The sequence below is a fragment of the Drechmeria coniospora genome, chromosome 01 (assembly GCF_001625195.1).
Source record: "Drechmeria coniospora strain ARSEF 6962 chromosome 01, whole genome shotgun sequence".
Classification (NCBI taxonomy): domain Eukaryota; kingdom Fungi; phylum Ascomycota; class Sordariomycetes; order Hypocreales; family Ophiocordycipitaceae; genus Drechmeria; species Drechmeria coniospora.
The window spans coordinates 11053978-11076400 of record NC_054389.1 but is presented as its reverse complement, the minus strand read 5'-3'; the positions used below and the strand labels follow the sequence as shown (position 1 = coordinate 11076400).

At 59.7% G+C, this 22423-nt stretch overlaps 5 protein-coding genes across 5 annotated transcripts; 2 read left to right on the top strand and 3 right to left on the bottom strand.

The window, feature by feature from the left end:
* Window positions 1-369: 369 nt before the first annotated feature.
* On the top strand, window positions 370-3409 carry DCS_02946 (vacuolar protein sorting protein DigA; the record flags this gene model as incomplete). Its single annotated transcript, XM_040800271.1, has 3 exons — window positions 370-598; window positions 670-3268; window positions 3325-3409. The coding sequence occupies 3 exons, from the start codon at window positions 370-372 to the stop codon at window positions 3407-3409; spliced, it is 2913 nt and encodes a 970-aa protein (XP_040661154.1).
* A 114-nt stretch (window positions 3410-3523) lies between these two features.
* DCS_02945 (vacuolar ATP synthase 16 kDa proteolipid subunit) lies at window positions 3524-4317 on the bottom strand (the record flags this gene model as incomplete). The annotated part of the gene is made up of 3 exons (XM_040800270.1): window positions 3524-3672; window positions 3747-4180; window positions 4283-4317. The coding sequence occupies 3 exons, from the start codon at window positions 4315-4317 to the stop codon at window positions 3524-3526; spliced, it is 618 nt and encodes a 205-aa protein (XP_040661153.1).
* Window positions 4318-7763: 3446 nt separating this feature from the next.
* Window positions 7764-9273, top strand: DCS_02944 (candidapepsin-4 precursor; the record flags this gene model as incomplete). Its single annotated transcript, XM_040800269.1, has 2 exons — window positions 7764-7961; window positions 8029-9273. The coding sequence occupies 2 exons, from the start codon at window positions 7764-7766 to the stop codon at window positions 9271-9273; spliced, it is 1443 nt and encodes a 480-aa protein (XP_040661152.1).
* Window positions 9274-10018: 745 nt separating this feature from the next.
* On the bottom strand, window positions 10019-12895 carry DCS_02943 (binuclear zinc transcription factor; the record flags this gene model as incomplete). The annotated part of the gene is made up of 5 exons (XM_040800268.1): window positions 10019-11077; window positions 11154-11639; window positions 11689-11991; window positions 12056-12272; window positions 12348-12895. 5 exons carry the CDS (start codon window positions 12893-12895, stop codon window positions 10019-10021), a joined length of 2613 nt encoding a protein of 870 aa, XP_040661151.1.
* A 6313-nt stretch (window positions 12896-19208) lies between these two features.
* On the bottom strand, window positions 19209-20662 carry DCS_02942 (uncharacterized protein; the record flags this gene model as incomplete). Its single annotated transcript, XM_040800267.1, has 2 exons — window positions 19209-20318; window positions 20372-20662. 2 exons carry the CDS (start codon window positions 20660-20662, stop codon window positions 19209-19211), a joined length of 1401 nt encoding a protein of 466 aa, XP_040661150.1.
* Window positions 20663-22423: the final 1761 nt, after the last annotated feature.

Here is a 22423-nt window from a genome sequence, read left to right as displayed (position 1 = left end):
TGTAACTACTTACATGTACTGGTATAATAATACTGGTAGGTAGGTACTCAAGTAGTTGCACACAGATACCTACAACTAGTACCTACTGTATTACTACCTACTAGGTACCTAGTAGGTAGTGCCGAGGTATAGGCACTAACAACGGCAAGGCAGCGAGCGGTTGCCTGCCTTGCCTGAGCTGGCTGCCTGAGCTTAGGTGGGGTGAGGGAGCTCAACTCCCATCATCTCTCGCTCCAGCCTCGGCGTCGTCCAGCAACCTGTCGTCCGCAATTCCAACCATCAAATCAACACCTCCGCCGCCCGCCCTGTTCAGGAGCCGCCGCAACGAGGAGCACGCGCTGCCGATAATGCCGCCTGCGAAGCAAAGACATGTCCCTCGACCTCAGTGACGGCTTCGTCGCCACCTCCAACCCAACCGCCAACGCCGCCTCCGGCCTCGACGATGACCTGCCCATCTTCACCGTCGAGCGAGTCCAGCTGCAGTTCTCCATCGCCGCCGACTTCGTCGCCGCGCAGGTGGCCAACAACGTTCTCATCCTCGCCCTCTCCAACGGACGGATACTCCGCATCGACTTGGAGCGGCCGGCGGACATCGATGGTGCGTCCGTCCTTGTTCCGGCCGGAGGTGACGGCGGCTGACGGGACGAGCGGCTGACGAGCGATTCCCAGACATCGACCTGCCCAAGAAGGCGTCCGAGGTTGGCCTCATCCGCCGCCTCTTTCTCGACCCCACGGCATCGCATCTCTTGATATGCACCACCCTCGGCGAAAACTACTATCTGCATTCGCAGTCGAAACACCCGCGCCCCCTGGGTCGGCTGCGCGGCGTCTCCATAGAGGTCGTCGCCTGGAACCCCTCGCTGCCGACGGCGAGCACGCGCGAGATCCTGCTCGGCGCATCCGACGGCAACATCTACGAGACCTTCATCGAGACGACCAACGAGTTTTACAAGAAGGAGGTGAAGCACTTGAAGAACCTGCACAAGCTGCCCGACGGGCCCATCACGGGCCTCTGGGTCGACAACCTGCACGCCAAGTCGGACCTCAGGAGATTGCTCATCACGACCCAGAGCAGGCTGTTCCATCTCGTCGGCAGGATCGGCCCCGCCCACGACGGCAGCGGCTCCGTCTACACCCGGCTCTTCGAGTCGGAGCAGCCCGTCGTCCACGAGCTGTCGCGGGTCCATCCCGGAGCCCACTCGACCCTCGTCGTCTCCCCGGACCCTCCAGAGTCGAACCCGTACGCCGACGACGCACCGGACAGGGCCTACGCCTGGCTCTCGTCCCAGGGAATCTTCCACGGCAAGCTTCTCAACGCGCCCGCCGACGGCAACCTCGGCGCCCGCGTCTTTTCCGAATCCGCCATGCTGCCCAGGGCCCGCGTGGTCGCGTCGGAGGCGGCGACCAAGCGAAAGCCGAGCGCCGACTTGATCGACGCCCTGGCCCTCACCCAGTGGCACATGGTCAGCCTCGTCGGGGGACGCGTCGTCGCGACGAACCGGCTCACGGGCAACGTCGTCTCCGAACACGACGTGCTCCGGCCCGGACAACGCCCCATCGGCTTCTCCGTGGACATGCAGAAGAACACCTTCTGGCTCTTCACGTCCGACGAAATCTACGAAGTCGTCGTCAGGGACGAGGACCGAAACATCTGGCGCATCCTGATGGAGAGCAGGCAGTTCGAGCCGGCGCTGCGGCACGCGCGCACGACGTCGCAGAAGGAGACGGTGGCGGCCGCCTTCGGTGACCACCTGGCCAGGAAGGGGCACTGGGACGAGGCGGCCGCGCTGTACGGCCGCAGCAACAAGCCGTTCGAGGACATTGCGCTGAGCATCATCGACAACAACCAGCCGGATGCGCTGCGCAAGTTCTTGCTCGCCAAGCTGGCCTCGTTGAAGAGATCGGCCACGATGCAGAGGATGATGGTCGCCGGCTGGCTCGTCGAGGTCTTCATGGCCAAGCTCAACTCGCTGGACGACACCATCATCACCCAAGCCGAGCTCGCCGAGAACCTGAGCACGGCCGAGTCGAGGAAGCTGCTGGCATCGATCCGGGCCGAGTACGAGGCTTTCGTCGACAGGCACAAGGCCGACCTCGACCGCAAGATGGTCTACGACGTGATTGCGAGCCACGGACGGGAGTCGGAGCTCCTCTACTTTGCCAACGCCGTCCAGGACTACAACTACGTGCTCTCCTACTGGATCCAGCGAGAGCGCTGGGCGGAGGCCTTGACGGTGCTGCGGAAGCAAACCGACGCCGACGTCTTCTACCGATACAGCAGCGTGCTCATGACCCACGCCGCCCAGGAGCTCGTGGACATCCTGATGCGGCAGCCGGACCTCGATCCGCGGAGTCTCATCCCCGCCCTGCTCGAGTACGGGCTCGGGGCGGCGGGGGATGCCAACGCGCCGAACCAGGCCGTCCGGTACCTCAACTACGTCGTCTTCCAGCTCAAGTCGAGGGACGCGGCGGTGCACAACACGCTCGTCTCGATCCACGCCTCGCACCCGTCCAAGGACGAGTCCAACCTCCTGTCGTACCTGCAGGCCCAGGGGGACGAGGCTCGGTACGACCCGGACTTTGCCCTGCGGCTCTGCATCCAGCACCACCGCACGCTGTCGTGCGTGCACATCTACACGAGCATGGGGCAGTACCTCCAGGCCGTCGACCTCGCCCTGTCGCACGACGAGATGGAGCTCGCGTCGGTCATTGCCGATCGGTCGGTGGCGAACCCGCAGCTGCGCAAGAGGCTGTGGCTCGCCGTCGCCCGAAAGGTCATCTCCAAGTCGGACGGCATCAAGACGGCCATTGAATTTCTCAAGCGATGCGAGCTGCTGAAGATCGAGGACCTCATCCCCTTCTTCCCGGACTTTGTCGTCATCGACGACTTCAAGGAGGAGATTTGCGGCGCGCTCGAGGACTACAGCCGCAACATCGACAACCTCAAGAAGGAGATGGACGAGTCCTCGCAGACAGCGGCCAACATCAAGATGGACATTGCCGCGCTCGACCACCGATACGCCATCGTCGAGCCGGGCGAGAGGTGCTACGTGTGCGGGCTGCCGCTGCTGAGCAGGCAGTTCTTCGTCTTCCCGTGCCAGCACGCCTTCCACTCGGACTGCATGGGGCGCAGGGTGCTGGAGCAGTCGGGCACGAGCAAGTCGTCGAGGATCAGGGAGCTGCAGATGCAGATCCACAAGGGCCTCGTGAGCGGCGCCAAGAGGGACGCCGTCGTCGCCGAGCTGGACTCGCTCGTCGCCTCGGCCTGGTACGTGTCGTCGAAATCTACGTCGTCGGATCGCGAGGCGGACTAACGCTAGGCAGCATCCTGTGCAGCGACTTTGCCATCCGGCGAATCGACGAGCCCTTTGTGACGAGCAGCGACAACGCGAGCGAATGGGCTCTATGAGGCGAGGCTATCGAGACGCTTCTTCTCTAGGCAAACGACGCGACACGGCAGCCGTCGGCGCCACGGCCGGCCCCCTCCACGCTCGACTCGGGCCCGGGTCCGAAGGATGCGTCGTCAGTAGAGGCACGTCGTGACGTCCGACGACGCGGACCGGGTGATCATGAGGATGGAGACGACGACGCCGTAGAGGCCCAAGACTTCGGCGAAGATGAGGATGAGGACCATGCCGACGTAGAGGCGCGGCTGCTGCGTGCTCGCGCGGACTGCCTCGGCCCCGCATCAGCGCCGGACGACGAACGGGGAGGGAGCGGCATGTCGCGCCAGGTCAAGCACCTACCACCCGCGTCGCCGACGACTCCGATGGCGAAGCCGGCGGCGAGGCAGCACAAGCCGACGGCCAATCCGGCGCCGAGCTGGAGGAAGCCTGCGTGGGCGGCCATCTTTTCCTTGACCTTGTTGGCGATGATGACGCTCGCGACGAGGCCGTATATGGAGAGGATCTGGGCCATGACGGCGCACAGCCTACGATGGACGCCGTCAACGGTGCTCGGCGTGGTCCCGCGCGTGGGGGGATGCGCGTACGTGTTCTGCATGAAGCGTTCGGGACGGAGGACGCCGCAGGAGAAGATGGCGACGGCGGATCGCGCGGTGCCGTAGGAGGCGCCGATGGTGGCAAGGATGATGGCAAAGGCGCATCCCATGGCGCCGAAGAAGGACTGACGGCCACGCGTTAGCAACTCGCCGGGGTGCAGGATGGCTCGAGCCGGGGGACTGACGGCGTAGGTGGGACCGTGAGAGGGAGAGCATGTCAGTCGGACCCGTCATCTGGAGAAGGGGAGAGAAGGGGGGGGACGGAAGGGGGCTCCTCAATACCAGCGGTCCAGGTTGGCGATGATAATAGGATCCATCGTTTGCCGGCGGTAGAATTGTAGAATGATCAACCCTCAACCCATAGACAAGCGTTAGAGGCGAGAGCAGAGAGCGGAAAGAAAGTCACGGAGCCTACGAAGCATGCCGAGTTTCTCGCATTTATAGGCCGTTTGGCGACGATGCTGCACTGAACTATCCAAGACTTTGCCATGCGTACATGGGAGCTTATGCTCATTGCTAGGGTGCGCGCAGGTCATTGACGGCTGCCTGGAGCTAGGCTGCAGCAGCCATGGCTGACGGGCTGCATGCGAGTTCTTGCGCATTACGATGAAATATTTGCATCTTTCGGGTCAGACAGATATGTATGTAAATTCGGACGACATGACTTGGCGTTGTGTACTCCAAACTCCCTACCGAATACATGGAATGCGTGCAAGCACACTAGCCACATCGCCACTGGCCTTGGAGCAAAGGATGACGTAGTCCCTGCCCTGGAGTCCTGGTACTTGTGCTATTCGTACCGCCCGTACAACTCAAGTACGGGGATAGTACAACCACGCCTACCGCTATCGTGGCAAGCTGCTAGGTACCTGTTAGGTACCAGGTAGGTATCACTCAGCCGTTGCTAGTGTGTACAGTACATGACACGAATGCCTACCGCACCCAAGATTAACAGAGGCAGCAAACAACTAATAATCTCAGGCGCGCCTCCAGTGGCAGATTCGAGCCATTTGCGTATATGTGTGGATTGTGCATCACCACCCAGCAAGCTATCAGCTGGTGAGAACCACTTCACACTCATACTATGGCAGGTAGGTGTCGTTTTCGCCAAGATGTCGCAAGTGGTCTCGACGCTGCCTCAAGGAGGCACCAGCATCCTCTCCCGGGCATCCTATCCCCGGCATCCTCTCCCCGGCAGCCTCTCTTCGGCAGCCTCTCCCCGCAGACTCTCCTTCGTGTCATCTTCCCGGCACCATCTCCCTCTTGCTCGCCAACATGTAGAAGAGTGCAGGGAGGATCGCACGCCTATGGAACCTACGAAGACGTCCTGCGACGGGCATGTCTTCAGAGGTGGTGGGTTCGGGCCGGGTAGAAGAAGTTCCGAGCTCCGGACGCAGGCCCCTGCCTCACCGTCTTCACCGCCCGCAGGCAAGTTGCACGTCGTGGCCGGGCGGGAAAACGACGGGCATGGGCGAGCTCGCGACACGCGTCTCGTGTGGAGGGAAAAAATTACTTTTTGCTGCGCCGTTTGGGCCGGCGGAAGAGTGAATGAATGGCGAGCGATGAGAGGCAGCGGTGGCATGACTGCACAGACCGACGCCGGCCACCAATCGTGCCACCGTCGGAGGACAATGCACATTGTTCGGGGTGTCGTCATATGCATGGAGTCGATGGCACTGCTTCATGTGGACAGACATTCTTATTTCCGCAAGCATGCCGCACTCGCCGTCGCTCGTCGTCGGGCCGCTCGCCGTGGGGTTGGCTGCCCATCGTGGAGTTGGTCGCCCATCGTGGATTTGGTCGCCCCTCGTGGGGAGGGCCGACGGACACTAAGAAGGCGTACCATCGCATCATTCGGGGCAGTGTTCGGAACGTCGTACGGTCGCCACGCTTCGGATGGGTGGCATTGTCCGCGGCTGACCGGTGGTCGAATGACGAATAGAGGGTGGTGCGAGAGACGAGGGAACTGGTGGCGGCCGCCAAGACGACGTCGACGACGACGACAGTCTCGGAAGCCAGTAGCCGGCGTCGAATGCCTAGGCGGGGCCGCGCGTCGAGATGTGGAGGCTCATCCGCCGGACAAGCTGGTGCCAGGTCGAGGCCGAGGCATGATGTAAATGAGCAGTCAGCAACTCCGTAGGGGAGCGGCGCCTCTGCCCTGGAGAATGGCTCCTTGCACAGCACCTTGACGCTATCGGGACTGTATTTTCCGTCTCGACCCCCACCACCCGCAACCGGGGCCCGGCGATGTGTGGTGCCAAGACAATAGGAGCACGACGGGCCAAGTACAGGTACATGTACATGTGCAGTGCTCTCCGTCCCCGCACAGCAATTGCAACAGGTGTACAGTTACGTTACAGCACACGCAAAGTGTACGGAGTACCCCGTACTTGTATGTACTTGGTAAGTACTTCCTTACTTACAACTACTGTAGGTGTACTGTAGGCCTACGCCATACCGCTCAAGCACGTTCGACTACTTACTGCAAGTCCTAGGCATGTACAGTACAATGCTTGGTGAGCGGTAGTGGTATGATTAGTACATACATAAATTCTAGTAACTACTGCAAGCACTTAGGCACCTAGATGTACTGAAGTACGTACTTGTACACTTCCTGTACGTCGGCATGTACACCTAACCGCACTGTACATGGGCGGGCAATGTGGTAGCGATACATGCATCCATTCGTCCACACGTCCATGGTCTGCGGAAACACGGGAATGCAATGGCATCGGGGGATGTGAAGCGTAGGCCTGCCGGCCGAGCGAAGAGCGCTGCTGTCGTCATCAGCCGCCTCTTATTGTGGGTGCGTGACCAGGAATTTACACGCAGCACCTCCGTGGCGGGACCGTGGTGCCATCCCGCCGTACTTGTGCTTGTACTCGTACTTCGCCACGTACCTACTTTGCAGTACGGAGTACATGGTGAACCTTCGTGGCGGGCGCCTGCTAACCGCCGTCCGTCCGCGCTGCGTCGGCGTCTGCTGTGTGGCGTGTGCTGGCCGCTGTCGGCTGTGGGGCGGCGGCGAACATCGTGCAAATAGAGATTCGCCTCCTACAGTTAGCAATCCATCTCACGTCCTCCTCCTGCGCCGGCGGCAGCCAGCGCTGCGGCAGTCTTGCGGCATCGGCTGTCTGCTTTGCCTTCGGTTCCGTCTCGCATCATGCACACGCTCTCGCTCGCATCCGCACGCATGCTTATTTATATACGTGCCCGTCTCGTGCGAGCGGCGAGCTTCCCGTTCTTGCCTTTGACTTGGTCACCACTGCCAGTCAGGAACGAGCCCAATCCGGCATTGCTCCTTCTCCAATTCCGTTGCCTCCTTCTCCTCCGCCGGCGCCTTCCCTGCGCAGAAAAAGAGGGCATATACCTCGAAATCCTCTCTCATACATAACCACCTCCCACCCGTCGACCTCTCTCTTCCCTCGCCCTCCTCGCACAATCTTCCAGACCATCTGCCGACCTGCCGCACCGTCTACCTCGCTGGCCGTCGAATATCCACCGACCTCGACCTACTACCGCCCACGTGCTTCCAGAAACCTCCCTACACATTTCGCCGTCCTACCTTGCCGCCGAACCCTGACGCTTCAAGCTCGCTCTGTGCGGATTATTTCACCTTTCGCACGGGCCACGACGACGACAATTCTCCCCATCGGCCGATCCGTGCCCTGGAAGCACGGAACCGGTCCATTCGAATCGGGGGTGGGTTCTCTCGGCCTACCCTTCGAAAGTGTGCCCATGGCAGTGGCATGCCCACATCACCATGAAGCTTGCTGTTCCCCTCGCCCTCTTCGCCCTTCACGGAGCAGCAAATGCTTTATACCTGCAAAGGAGGCAGCCATCGGACGGACCGCCCCGCGTGCTTCGCCTCGACCTGCACAGAAATGCCATCCTTGACCCCGTGGGCCATGATCGATTACGAAGGCGCACGGCCACGGTCAACGTCGATCTGGACAACTATGTACGTCGCTCGTTCGCTCGTGGAGACGCCGCAGACGCCCCCCTTGTCTAACGTTGCACCCGTCTAGCAAACGCTCTACTTCTTCAACGCCTCCGTGGGAACGCCCGCCCAGGAGCTGCGCATGCACCTGGACACGGGCAGCAGCGATCTCTGGGTTAACACGCCCAAGTCGGACCTGTGCTCCATGCGCTCCCGCCCGTGCGCCTTCTCGGGCGAGTTCAGCCCCAACAAGTCGACGACGTATGAGTACATCAACAGCAAGTTCAACATATCCTACGCCGACGGCTCCTCGGCCGCCGGCGACTACGTCACGGACACGCTTCGCTTCGGCGGTGCCAACGTCTCGGCCTTCCAATTCGGCATCGGATACGAGAGCACTTCGCCCCAGAACGTCATCGGCATCGGGTATCCCGCCAACGAGGTCCAGGTCGTCCGGTACGGAATGAGCCCCTACGACAACCTGCCCGCCAGGTTGGCGGCCGATGGCATCATCGCTTCCAACACCTTCAGCCTCTGGCTCAACGACCTCGACGCCGACACCGGCAGCATCCTCTTTGGTGGCGTCGACGCGAGCCGGTACCACGGCGATCTCGTCACCGTGCCCATCCAAAAGGTCCAAGGCGCCTACGTCGCCTTCTTCATCACCATGACTGGCCTCAACGTGGGCACCAAGACGCTCGACGACGACATGGCCCTCGCCGTCCTCCTCGACTCCGGTTCGTCCTTCACCTACCTCCCCAACAGCCTGACGAAGCAAATCTACAATGCCGTCGACGCCGTCTACCAGAACGAGCAGCGCGTCGCCTTTGTGCCCTGCTCCCTCGCCAACGAGAACGTCACGATGACGTTCAAGTTTAGCAGCCCGGCCGCCGTTGCCGTACCCATGAACGAGCTGGTCCTCCCCATACCGCAAAGCGGCTCCGGCGATCCTCTCACCTTTGACAACGGCGAGCCCGCTTGTTTCTTTGGCATCCTTCCGGCCGATTCCGGCACCAGCGTCCTCGGCGACACGTTTCTGCGCAGCGCCTATACCGTTTTTGACTTGGATAACAACAGCATATCACTGGCGCAGACCAAGTTTAACGCGACGGAGTCAGACGTGGTGGAGATAACCAAAGGCGCAAGCGCCATCCCGTCGTCCAAGACAGCTGAAAATCCGGTCCCTGCAACATCGGGGCTGCCGATGAGTACCCAAGGGAAAGGAACGGGGTCGAGCAACGACGCCGATGACAGCGGGGCCTACGCCTTGATTCCAAGCCTCGAGGCCGTAGTTTTACCCATGCTTGTCGGCCTTTTTCTCTCTATCGCATAGCATGGAATTGTCTGCCTTGTTTATATGTATGACCAAACGGCCTGGCGTTTTGGAGCACCAACACGGACAAGCATGCATGGGACGTGGAATTTTTCATAACAGCCTTGGACAGACGGTCTTGATCGTTACCATGAGGGCCACCTCGTTGGATACGAAGTACGAAAATATAGGGCGCGGCCCAATTTACGTGTTATTTATGTATTGTATGTCGTTTACTGCAGCAACAGCCAATTGCTTCGTCCAAGTCACATTTAGTTGCCGTCCTCTCGCTGGCAACACCCGAGAGCCGGACCCGGCCCCGTTCCGTGGTTCCACATCCGGACCCGGGGGCACAGTGGGGCCATGAAGCTCCATGCTCGCACATGTATGTACCGTAGGACGCACGATGGTTGAACGGTCAACTGTTGATTGGTCAAGAGTTACGGTAGAGTCGGCTGTACAAATATGTACGGCTTCCTACAAGGTGCGGGAGATATGTGCGATGAATTGTTCGGCGCAGGGTCAGTAGGGTTAATGGCTACAAATACTATTCTAGTACACATTAATGTCCATATTCATGCGTCATGTGAGGAGAGATGGTCCAATCTCTCGAGACTAATCAACTCCGATTGAATTGCCAACAAGCCAGGAAATCGTACAGGTATATCCAAACACTCTGCTCCATTGAGCCAATACACATACATACCTCCTGTACCGAATCGACAACCCCCCCCCCCCCCCCCCAGGCCGCAGACGCCTTGCGGCCTTACATTCCTGCCGGATTGTTGCTCTGCCATCCCATGGATTCGCTGAGCAGAGCCCACGCTCCGTCTTCGTCCCCGGGGGCAAGATCTGTCAGCGACTGTGGAATCTGGGCTGCAAAAAATACTTCTTCGGCCGACGGCGGCCACAACGGCGTCACGATCCGGTCTTGAAACGGTCGCAGATCGACCCTGTTCTCCTCGGGCGTGTTCCCAAGCCCCAAGGTGCCCGGCGATGTGTGGCTGCTGCGGCTGCTACCCGATAGGTTGTCTGTCCCTTGTTCCCGATTCGCAGGTGACGATGCCGAGGAGCTCGTTCGGTCGGGGAGGACGAGGAATGCGTTCGCCTGCGGGATGCGGCAATTCCCACCGTCGAACTGCCACGACCCAGGGCCTCCAAAGTCCGCATTGGTCGGGGACACGGTATTCAGGCTGTTGGCTCCTCCGTTGGGAGCAGATTTCCCCGTGACGGCATTTAACATGGCCATGTTGACCGTCGGCTCCGGCCCAGGGCTTGGCGACATTCGCTTCCGCTTGCTCGGGTTATCTGTCGGCCTGGGGGCGACGTTGCGCCTCACGGCGCCGAGGAAGGACTGAAAGCAATCGCTGTGGCCGAGATCCTTCCTTCCCGGTTCTCCGTCCCCCCCCGCCGATATGGGCGGGCCGCACTTTTCCATTCTCAAATGTTCCGGCAGGGTACGTCCCTGCGGGTTGCTGAGCGGTAGTCGGCCCGGCAAGACGGGAGAGAGTTCGGTGTGCTTTGATATTGCGCTTCGGGTGATGATGGGAATGTTCGAACGAGCGCCGCCGAAGATGGTTCGATATTTTTGCAGCGAGGGAAGGCGAATGCACGAGTCGAGGCCGTTCCTCTCCACATCGAGACAGGTTTGCTGGAGGAAATTTTGGGTGACTTCGTGCTGCCGACTGATTGCTTCCATGGCGCTGATGATGAGCTCGAGGTTGGAGATGTCGGGGGTGCTGAGGCGGGTCTGAGCGTCGTCCTTTGCGATGTAGACGTACACTGTCGTTGCGCAGTACATGGACAGCGCGCACAGTGGACTTTTCTGTCAGACGGTGAGCACCTTCATCGCATCCAGAGCGTTGCTCGACGAGGAGGGGAAGGCAGAAGGGACATCGTACGAAAATAGTGGTCGAATGAGAGGTCAACTTGATGATGTTGACAATCTCCTCGGCCGACGTCCGCAGACGGCACTTGCTAGACTGCTTCACAGAGTCTGGCAGGCCGTGCTTTTCTTGCATTTCAATGGCGGCATGGTGCAGAGTGATGACGGCGGCGTGCAGGTTGAGGTTGGTGTGGATCGCGGGCGGATATCGAGAGCTTTGCGGCAGGCGGAACTCCTCAGGAAGAAACATGAAGGCGCTCGACAGCTTATTGTCCAGGTCGCGGTGGCGCTTCCAGTAGGCGCCATCCATCATATCATCTGCTCGGTCGGCCGGCTTGGACCTGTGAACGTGTCGCAGGATCTCGCGGAAGACTTGGCAGATGATGATGGAGCCAGCGAAGCCGCTGTAGCTGGCGCCTTTGAACGCCTCCTCCATGAAGGGAGCAACTTCCTCCTGGCCGGAGGAGAAGGCTTCCTCGGATGCGGGAAGCCTCGTCATGATCTAGGCATGGTGAGTGACGGAACGGACGGGTCGGAAGGAAAGGACGCACGGTGTTGGTGTCGATCAAGCAGGGCCAGCCCGTGGATATGCTTGCGTGCGAATCAATGGCAAAGGCACCCCAGAAGACGCGCCTCCGCTCCTCCAGCTCGGTCCAGCTCGAGGCGGCGGCAAGGGCAGGAGGTAGGTCGTCGGAGGGTCCGTCAAGGCGGTCGAGGCCCATCATGTGGCAGAGACGGACAGTCTTTGCGCAGCTCATGGACGCCCTCGTGAACAGCATGCATTTGGCCTCAAAGGCCGCAACGATGCCCCACGTCTGGGCGTGGGCTATGGAGATGAAGTGCTCTCCGTGGCCCTGGGGTCGAGGTTGGCGGGGGTAAAGGGCAGACGTGGCCGGGTAGAGGAAGCGGCAGGCTCACCTTCATCTCATCCGCCTCGGCGTATTGACGAGCTCGCATGTAGAAGACATGGGCATACTGGTCGTACTTGGAGTGGCCGTTGGCGGCGATGGCCCAGATGGCATACTGCAGGCACATGGGCGGCTTCCGGAGGGGCCCGCCGTAGAAGGCGTGGTAATATCTGCCGGAGTGAACGACGGGGATGAAGTGATGGTGGAGGAGGAAAAATATGTTGTTGCTGCAGACGGCATGCGCGTCAGAGGAGAGAATGGACAGGTGCTGTGGAGGGAAGGGAGGGCCCGAGGCGACTCACAGCTCTTCCTGCACTTCAAAGGGGGGGGTGGCCTCCGAGTACCCGAGGCCCATGAGCTCCCCGCCACCCAGGAAGGTGTCGGGCTGGGGTAGGGGCATCTCGAAGGATTGTCGCGACTGGCCTGCGGATGGTGTGTGGCCCTGCGGTCGAGGTCGGGGTTGGGGTTGGGAATCGGTGAGATGCGACGACGGGCCATCTAGGAAGGTCACGTCGTCCATCTGCAGGGGCGATTCCTCGGAGAGGGAGGGCATCCTGGAGGCATTCTCGGCGTCTTTGGCGTCTCTTGGGACGTGGCCGACGTTGTTCGCATGGTTGACGTGGTTGAGATACTCTTCAACCTGGGCCAGCCTCGCCTCAAGCTCCTTGACATTTCTACGCTTCACCATCGGCTTCCTCCTCGACTCGGGGTAGACGCATTCGATGGAGAGCTTGAGGCAGCGAGCGCAAGCCGGCTTCGTGCGGTCGCATTTGAGCTTGCGTGCGCGGCAGGAAACGCAGGCCAGGGGTTCGGTGCCGGCGGCGACATCGGGGTCTTCCTCGGGGGTCATGGCTGCCGAGGCGGCGTCGGTACTCGGTCGGTCACGAGGCTACCAGGTCGGGTCAGGTCGGTAGGGGTGCGGTTGGGCACGGATGGACGGATGGTTATGACGGTCGGCAACGTTGACGGGGCCGACCGGTCACCGTTCCGGTCACGGTCACGGTCACGGTCCCGTTGTCGTGGGCGTGTGACGGCCAAGGTCCGTCACCGAGCGGCGCCGTCGGGAGCACACGAATCGAGTGGGGCCGTAGCTGCCGGAGCTCCTGCGTCGTCGGTCGACGAGTGCGTTTCGGTCGGGGCGGTCGAGTCAGTCGCAGCAATGGTCGCTCGTGCTCGCGTTCGTCACGGGTACATGTGCAAGATCGTGGGGGCGAGGGTTGCGTGGCGAGAGCTGTGCCCGGCTCGCCATTGCTTGACGGTGTCGAGGAAATGACAAATGCGAACAGCGGCAGGCGAGACCGACTAGGCAACTGCCTAAATGTTGGCGTTACGATGAGTCAATGACGCACGCGTAGTCACGTTTGTCCCTTTGTTGGCAAGTACCTGCCACGGGTCGGCCGGCAGGCGAGACCGCTTGTACTGCTACCGTGGCTCCACGGATCGGTACGTAGTGGTACATGCAAACGCTAATGCTCGTATATCCGAGTTGCCGTACCCTACGTGCGTGTTCTTAGTACTCTTGTAGCAGTACCAGAATGGAGGATGAGCATGTGGCATTAGTAAGGCATCAGCCACGCGGCCGCTCTTTGGGCCGATGTCCGATGAGTCTCGGATGCACGCACGAGAACGTGAAGATGTACATCGGCCATGACCAAAAAAAAAAACCAACCTGTCGCGTTCTGAATGCATCCTCGAAGCTGAAGTCTGCGATGTCTGCCGGGCCTACGAGCTGGAGGGCCGAGAAACACGGCTCTGGGTCCGCCTTCTGCTGAGGATCAGGTCAGGTCATCTTTACAGATCGAGGTACGTGCACAGCAAGGACATGTCGAGATGTGCACGTTGGTGTATTACAGTACGAACCACTTGTACTGTACTCTATCCAGTATTAATCACTTACGGAGTACTACTCCGTACCCGTCCTTGCTTACATGTACAGTACGTTTCATGAGTAGATAGTACAAGCCGGAGTGCGCAAGTACCAGTACTTGTGCGCATGTATGTTTCATGAGCAAATACAAGTCGGTGTACATGTATTCGGAGGAAGCGCAGGTACATCCTAACGCTCCGCTTGAACGGATATAGACGTGACGTGCGTGTACGGAGTACAGTGTACATATATGCATGTATGCATATGCCTATACGTTTCGCAGTACAGAGTACGGAATACTTACTTCATGTACACGGACGTTACGCAGAGGACAAACTGGTAGGCAACGCGATCGAAGCCCACTACGAGGAACGGGAGAGAAAGTTATTCCTCTTCGTTTGCCTGTAAAGGGATAGTGGGCGGGTATTCCGTGCCTGCACGAGACATTGACATCGACCCGATGAGGCTCAGGGGCAGGTTGGCAACGAGGCAAAAAGCGCACGCTTTGCAGGTGGGCCAAGCAGGTACGGACACATTTTGCGAGCAATGGACGATGGAGAGGTCCGCGCAAGGACATATTCGTGCATATAACACGGATTTGGGTCAGCAGAATATGTTATATGTTGCGGATGCGGAATTGCTTTGGCATCCTTGGGTGCAGCTATCTGGTACCTAGTATGGCTGCCTACCTAGTAATAGGTAGGTACTAATAACAGGTACCCAAGAGGCCTGTTGTGCATCCGGTAGCACGCAGCAGTGGCCGTTGCCGGCACGGCACAGTACACGCGACAGGGAACGCGCACCCGACTCTGTACATGTACTCCGTACTGCCAGTACTGGATACTGAGGCAGGCGGGTACTCCGTGCAGGACCTGGATACAATAGGTCTTGCTATCGGCAGGCGTGGGAAAAGCGATAAGCGACGATGGCGTGGCCTTGGCTGCAGCGAACCCTTGGCTACCCTTGGCTGTCAGACGGCGACGCACATGTACAACTACCTGCACAGCATTGCCTACCTAGTACGTGCAAGTACTGCACTTTCGTTGATACCTAGTACATACCTAGCAAGTACGTACGGAGTACTTGGCAATCGCACGCCTCACCTACGCCCAGCCGCATACAACTACTAGGTACCTAGTACCTACTTGCATGTAGCCAACCAAGTAGCTGGCGCCTACCCCTACTCTACAGCTCCCAACAAACTGCGATGGGCCGTCATGAGCACGGCGCAGGTGCTGCATGCGTAGGTACCTTTGTGTGCTAGGTACTAGTGCATTTGCCTGCACATGATTGTGCTGCACATACTAGCATGTAGGCGTGTCGGCAGCACATGTGCAGCTCGTATCATGCGCCGCTCCTGGCAATGGCCATGGGGAACCAACAAGCCGGGCTGGCATGTCTGTCCGCCGTCGTCAAGGACAACCTGTGTGTGCGAGTAGGCGCACCGGGCGTAGCACGCCACCGTGGTTGTGAATGCACAGATGGTGAGCCGGGATCCTGTCGGTCGGTAGTCGGCCTGAATGGAGCCGAGGACGACAGGCAGGCCGCCCACGCGGCATGGCGCCATCGCCAGCCGATGACATTCTGGACCCGCTCGTTCGAGCTTCGACGTACGACCGGCCGTCGTCGTCGCTTGTCCCCTCTTCATGCCGCCGCCTTTCGAAGCAGGGAATATCCATCCTCGGTGGCCTGTCGGTCTCGAAGCGGCCGGCCGGCACTCGTCGCCAACCCGGCTGCTCTTCCAGCGAGCGAGTGATGGCCCCTACGGCGAGTGAGGCTCCACCCACGGCGGCCCAGTGGTCGGTCCAGCGGGCGTCCAGTGCGGGCCGCCAGCCGTCGAGGGGGCGGTCCCGCCAAGCGCCGATCCACCCACTCTCGTCCGGCCCAGGCCCCCGGTCGGGCTGAAGGAATAAGAATGGATGCGGTCGTCTGTGATTGATTGCCCTGTGCCTGCCTGCACGGCACCGACGGAGCAGGCGTGCTCCCAAACCTACCCGGCGCCGATGCAGAGCAGCTACTCACCAGGCGAGGGCAGGCAGCGTCGAGTCGAATTGTCCAACGGGAGTTCCCGACTGCTCGTGCAGGCTCTCTCTCGTCTCTAGCCGCGGCGGCATGTTCTGTAGTGCTAGTGCCATACGAGTAGGTACGGTGGCCCCAGCGGAAGAACCGTGTTATCCATCGAGACGGCCATGACCACGGGCCCGAACCGCACGCCGGGTCGGCGTACGAGGGCTTGAGGCGCCAGGACCAACCAGCTTCATACGTACCACTAGCGGTAGCTGAAGAGAATATTATCAATACCTTGGTACTCAGTAAGTACTAGCCAAAGTACAGCATGCCTGCCTGCTAACGAACCCTCTGCGCGGCCGATCCGGCACAAGTGCCCACCAAGGCACCTCGTACTAGGGACCAACTTGCAGGTACGTTGACTGACAGGTGCTTTGCAATGGTGCCTGCGCGGGACGTCAACGGCCGCACCCTGCTGCCTGCTGCGGACATCGGCCCCTGCTGTCGTCCCTTGGACAGGCACCTGCCCTCCGAAGCTAGGTCAGCCGCATGGCCGAGTGACCTGGCCTGACCTGGCCCTTCCACGGCTACCGAGTGCGCATGTGCATGTACACCCATGTACAGGTACAAGCACGTTGGAGGACCAACGCCGTAACGGCCCTCTGCACGTGCATGTACTCGTACTCCCTGCGACTTGTGCCGCTGCTCTGCATGATGCCCCCCCCCCCGAACCCATGATCCCACCAACCTGCCCACCGCCCTGGCTGACTACCCACCAACCAACCTCCTCCTTGTTAGGTCAGTACCTAATACCAGTAACTATCAGTACGGAGCGGTGCTCACACGTACAGAGTGCAGTACTTGGTACTCGGTATCATCACCTCCACACGTACGGAGTAGTAGCTTTTACCCTGCCATGTGCTGTAATTACCATGTACTCGGCGCTTGTATGTGTGTACTCCGTAAGCGTGCTGATGGATTGCCCAGCACTCCTGTAGGTTAGTACTAGGTACGGCACCTACCTAAGTACTAGGTAGTAATTACCTACATGCCTAGTACCTCGGTCGTATCGTACGAAAGTGCCCACTGGGTCACCTACTAGTAACCCACCAACCAAGTCTCCAACCCTCTCCCGACCTTCAGGCTCATTCATCACTCTCTTGTGCTCTGCATGCACGCGCTCAGGGGCTGCCCGCCCCGTCATCCCTGGGTTCATCTCCCGCCGAAATGGGCCTCTCGGAATGTCAACAGTCAGAGAGAGGCGTCGCTCCGGTACTGCGCTCGTACGTCCTTTCATCCTCTGTACCACGATGCAACGTTTCCCGCTTTCCTTCCCTCTCCTTCCCTCCCCTTCCCTCCCCTTCCGCCTTCCCTCCCCTTCCCTCGCCTTCCCTCGCCTTCCCTCGCCTTCCCTCGCCTTCCCTCTCCTTACCTCTCCTCCCCTTCCCTTGCTGTGCTTTGCTCTTCTCTTCTCTGCTCTTCTGTTCGCCGCTCTCTCTCATCACTCTCTCTCATCACTCTCTCCCGACCATCACCACCACCACCCGCTGGTCGTGTCCATGTCCATGTCACCCTCTCCTTGGCCGCCATGTCATGCCATGCCCTCGAGCAATGCATCCATCCACCGCCCAATCAACTCATCTTGCCCCTGGTACAAGTCGGACCTTCCCCATCTATCCTCCGCCAACCCTTGCATCCGACACCGCAGCACGAAGATGACGGACTGCGCGGCTGCGTGAGGGGCATGTCGTTCATCCTATCGCCGTCCGTGGACTCCATCCCCTTCCATCCTCTGCCAGCCTCCATCTTGTGCCGTCGAATGAATCCTCGGCCGATCTCACTGCTCAGCATGAATCCAATCCGCTCCATCCACGTCGGCTCGGGAAAGCACACGCTCCTCGGTCCTGGCAAGCGTGTCGACGACATGACCTTGACATGTAACCCTGAATTCAGCCATGCAACCAACCCAGCCCAGGGAACCATGCATGCACGCCGTCTCACCGTACATGTGCATCGACGAGCCTGTCTTGCCGCAACTATCGTCGCTCTACCCTCACGCTCCCTCTGTCCTGCCTGCATGGTCCATCCTGTGACGAAGGGCCGGCCAAGCCAAGCCGAATCTCCTTCTCGCCTGTTTTTTACTTTGTCCGCCGCTTCGGCACCCGCAAGCCAGGGGTCGCCCGCCCGCCCCGAAACCCTCGACAGCCTGCTCTCGAACTTGCCATGCCGCTTACCTATGTTTTGTAATACGAGTCCTCTCGCACCTCATCGACGAACCAACGACCTTCCGACCTTGTTGACCTCCGTCTCGATCCGACTCCCGATTCCCCACCCGACAGGCGGAGGGGTGTGCGAAGCTCTTCACTCCCCTCCCCTGTCATCCCCTACCCTCCACCTTACCATTGAACCGAGAAATGACCTGCCTCTCCCGATATATGTGCAAGTCATGCTGCACCCTCTTGTATGCTTCGTTGATTCTCCACTCCATGTCATGTGTCATGTGTGAACAACGCACACACCAAACCCACATCCTTCATCCCTACCCAGCCAACCGTTGCGACTATCCGGATGTCACTGACAGACACAGGTAGCCTGCATCCCCAACCATGACAGACACACACGGGAGGAGTGCTCCATCCCTTGGCCATCGTATCCGCTTCAATGCCCAACTGCCGAGGCCCGCCCACCCGCCTACACGCTGAACCCCCGTGATGCCTGTGCTTTGACGTCAGCCATCCATCCCTCTCCATCATGCGAGAAAGCAGCACCCGTACGTGCAGGCTGACTTGTGCACTGAATAGCCCGCCGGTGCCAGCCATTGCTCGAATGGGCCTCTCGCCCAGCGGCAAGGTCGTCTCTCCCGAGTGTTGTGCAACATCAATGCACGAGCAAGTGCAGTTACATGCTGTCAGCGGACTTTGTTAACACTATCAATTTTCGCTAATTGCCTGCTGTTCCTCGTCACCATGCGTTTCCGGACCAAGGAAATGACATCGCTGGTAAGGACTGGAATCGCCTCGGCCGAGCTGTGCCCGCCCCCACCCCCCTCCGCTTCCCAATATCGAAAAATCAGCATTGCAGCTCTCGTACCATGTAGACGTGCGCTCTATGAGAATAGAAATTCTGCAGAGTCAACTAGCACTGGTGTAACACCCAGCACTGGCCGAGCCCCGTACAGTACGATGATAGGTCAACCCCCCCCCCCCCCCCCCCCTTCCCCCTCTTCGGAGGGAACCATCAGCATTCGACCGTTCCGCCCGATATCAACAAAACGGCCAAGTGCAGGCTGTCAAATGCTCTCTCGGTTGAATGCGCTGGCTCTCCGCTCACCCAGGTGGCCCATTTCTTCTTCGTAGGTACTGCCTTCGCCATCGCTGAGAGGCTTTACCCCTCTGCGATTGCCGGGGGCGCCGTGGTCGACCCCCCGCTCCGTCGTGGCCAGGATCTTGCCATCCATGATGCTGCCGGTCCGGCCATTCATCGCCGCCGACTCGGCTCTCGCGTTGCTGATCATGGCCGGTAGCTGCCGCCGCCGCGCGTTGATGAACCAGTTGGAGATTTGATCTGGCCAAAAAATGTCAGCATCGCTATTCCATAGACATCTACAATGAGGAGATGGGCGGATCGCACTCATCAAGAGACCAGTCTGCCTCATCAACTCTTGCTTCTCCTCTTCCGACGGGTAAGGATGGTGAAGATGCGCCACAAACCATGATCGTAGCTTGTCCGTCGTCTCCTTCGGGAGGTTCCCCCGCCGCTTCCTCTGCTTCAAGTCCAGTGTAATGCTGCCAAGTTCGCCGTACCGATTCGGCTCTTGGTATTGCGGCCCTCCCATCAAGAATGGGGCATTGTCGTGAGGTCGGACGGAGCTCGGGGGGAGAGGTGGCTGGTAGCGTGCCGGCTGCTGGTACTGGTAGCCGTAGTCGTGACCTGGATACGCCGGAGGTCTCTCCAAAGCCGTCGGTCCTGTCGGTACCGGGACGACTTCGCGGGAGTGATGCATCGGCGTGGGTTCCCTCTGGGCCGCCGGTGGCAGACTGGGCAGAGAAAGAAGCCGAGGGTCTGCCCTGCCGTTCACCTCGAGCGGGGCCTGCGCAACGCCACCGGGGAGATAAGGGCCTGGCCGCAGAGGGCCGCACCAAGTCTCCATCACACTTGATCGTTCGTGTGGAGGCGATGGCCCTCCATGCGGTAGCTGCTCGGGGCTACGATACAGCCGCGGTACCTGGTTTGCTCTCAAGGGGGATCGATCAGCTTCGATCGAGACCCTTCGCCGCTTGTTCGAGTTGGGCGAGTGAACGTATTCCGGGGATGCCAGAGTGTGAAGAGGCGCAACGGTCTGTAGCTTCTGGTTCACGCCGGGTGCGCGCAGTCCATCGAGATGAAGCTCGGGAAAGGTCTGTGATTCCCGTCAGCGGCAACGTAGGCCTCGACCGGAGCGACACTTCGTACCTGACGGATCGAGGGAAGAGAGACAGGCCTGTTGTCGCGAGGATGAAGTGCGGCTTCGGAGGAAGTTTGGACTGCGCCGTAGGAGTAATCGTTCCGGAACATGGGGTGAGGTGATGACGCGGACATGGTAAGAATAGACATGCTGGGCTGCTGGGCTGAGCTTTCCTGCCGGCGAGAATACGGGTCGAAAGGCTGAGATGAACTACAGTCCATAACAATGCCAGCAGTGGCAGAGGTTGGTGGGTGCGGGTGAAGGTGCAAGGCTTCGGTCAAAGCTTCGTAAGTCGCCATACCATACAGATGCAGTATAGATGGCCGTCTTCCTCGTTACATACCTTGATGCGAATGCTGGAGGCGTAAGAGGAACTTTCTTTCGGGATGATCAGGTCCCAGTTGGCCGTTTAGGATGCGGGCTGTGCGTATTCTTCCCTGCCGTCCCTACGCAGTTTCTGGCGAAAGCTGTCGTCGCTGTTATCGGGCGGAACAGCCGTTGGGTTCGAGTCTCGACTCCTTCAAAGAGGATATGAGATAATGTAATGACGAAAGACGACAGAAGGAGTGACGAACAGGGGACCAAGTGGTCGGCAAAGGTGGGCTGCCAACGACTTTTGTAAAATGACAAAGTGCCGGGGTACGAGTCGACAGGCTGGGGAGTGAGGAGTGAGTTTGGGGAACTAGTAGATCAGCGAACCTGTACGTGGGTAGGGAGGGCACGGATCAAATGGCCAGAAACGGAAATGGTAGAGAGCATGACTCCTAGTCGAGAGGGAGAGGGCCAGGCCGGTCATGTAGGAACTGTGTCGGTCGAGATGTAAACAAGTGCAGGGACCGACCAGAGTGGTGCCAAGCCGGACGAGCCGTATTGCCAACAAGACTGCTCGACGACAGGTCGAAGAGCACCGTACCGGACGAAGCGGTTCATAAAACTGGCTTGACGAAGCCTCCAAAGCCATGTGCACTTGCAGTATGCGGACGAGCACCTTGAGTAGCCGGCCCTGGCCACGACGGCGACTCCGACAGGGGAGGTGGTAGCAGGTATCGCCTGGTGTTCTCATCCATGTACGGATACGTTTTCGTTCGTATGCAGACAGAGAAAGTACCTTCCCCTCGTACATGATACGTACGTGTACACCTGCTCGTGCGCACCGCGTGCGGGTACATGTAAGTGCGGCACTGACAATATCCTACTGCAATGCGGGATAAACCTTGACAGCAACAGCTGCGGCTGCGGCGCAGACGAGACCCAGTGACTGGGGGTGCTACCGTTTCTGGCCGGGATGCCATCAACGGGCCTGAACGGTAACGAATCATGGATAGGGGTTCCCGGACCCTGCGATGAAGACTAAAAACCGCAGCTCGGAGCTGCCAGATTACTCGATTCAGGAAGCCAGATGGAAAGTCGACAGAAGCGCTAGTGGCTTTTCAGTCGGTCGCAGGGAAGGTCCCCGTTGGCGCGTGCGACAGAATCCTGGGCTCAGGGGGGGGGGTGGTGAGAAGGTGAGGGTCGTGGCTGACAGTGAGGACTACCCTGTGGCACGCTTATCTTGCATCTCCTTTGACGCCCGACCACAAATGACGGGAAAGAGGGGCGCCAGTGGACGGCATGCTCCCGTGCCATCGAGAACGCTGCCCCCGCACTGCTGCCCCCGGCGCATGGATGCGAATCGTCCAGGATGGGGCGCAGGCACGGGAGGAGGAGGTCGATTGGAGTGAGAGCAGTCCCACAAAACACTGCCGGTCGGAGGCCAACACCTGGGAGTTTGGCCCTTTGGGTCGAGGGCGGGTCAAGGATGGCGTCAGACGGCCGCAACGGCGATGTCGAGATGAGGCCGAGAAACAGGGTCTCGCGGCGACTACCCGCACCAACCCGGGGCTCCACCCCGAATGCACTCGGTACATGCCTGCATGTACTGTGTTTGCGGTCGTACCGTGCAGTGTGTGTCTGCATTCACACGTACTCGTGTGTGTGCATGATGTGAACCATGTGTATGATTGCACCCATTTGCGGGAGCTCGTTGCAGGTGATGCCTCGTGCCGCCGTTCACAATCCGC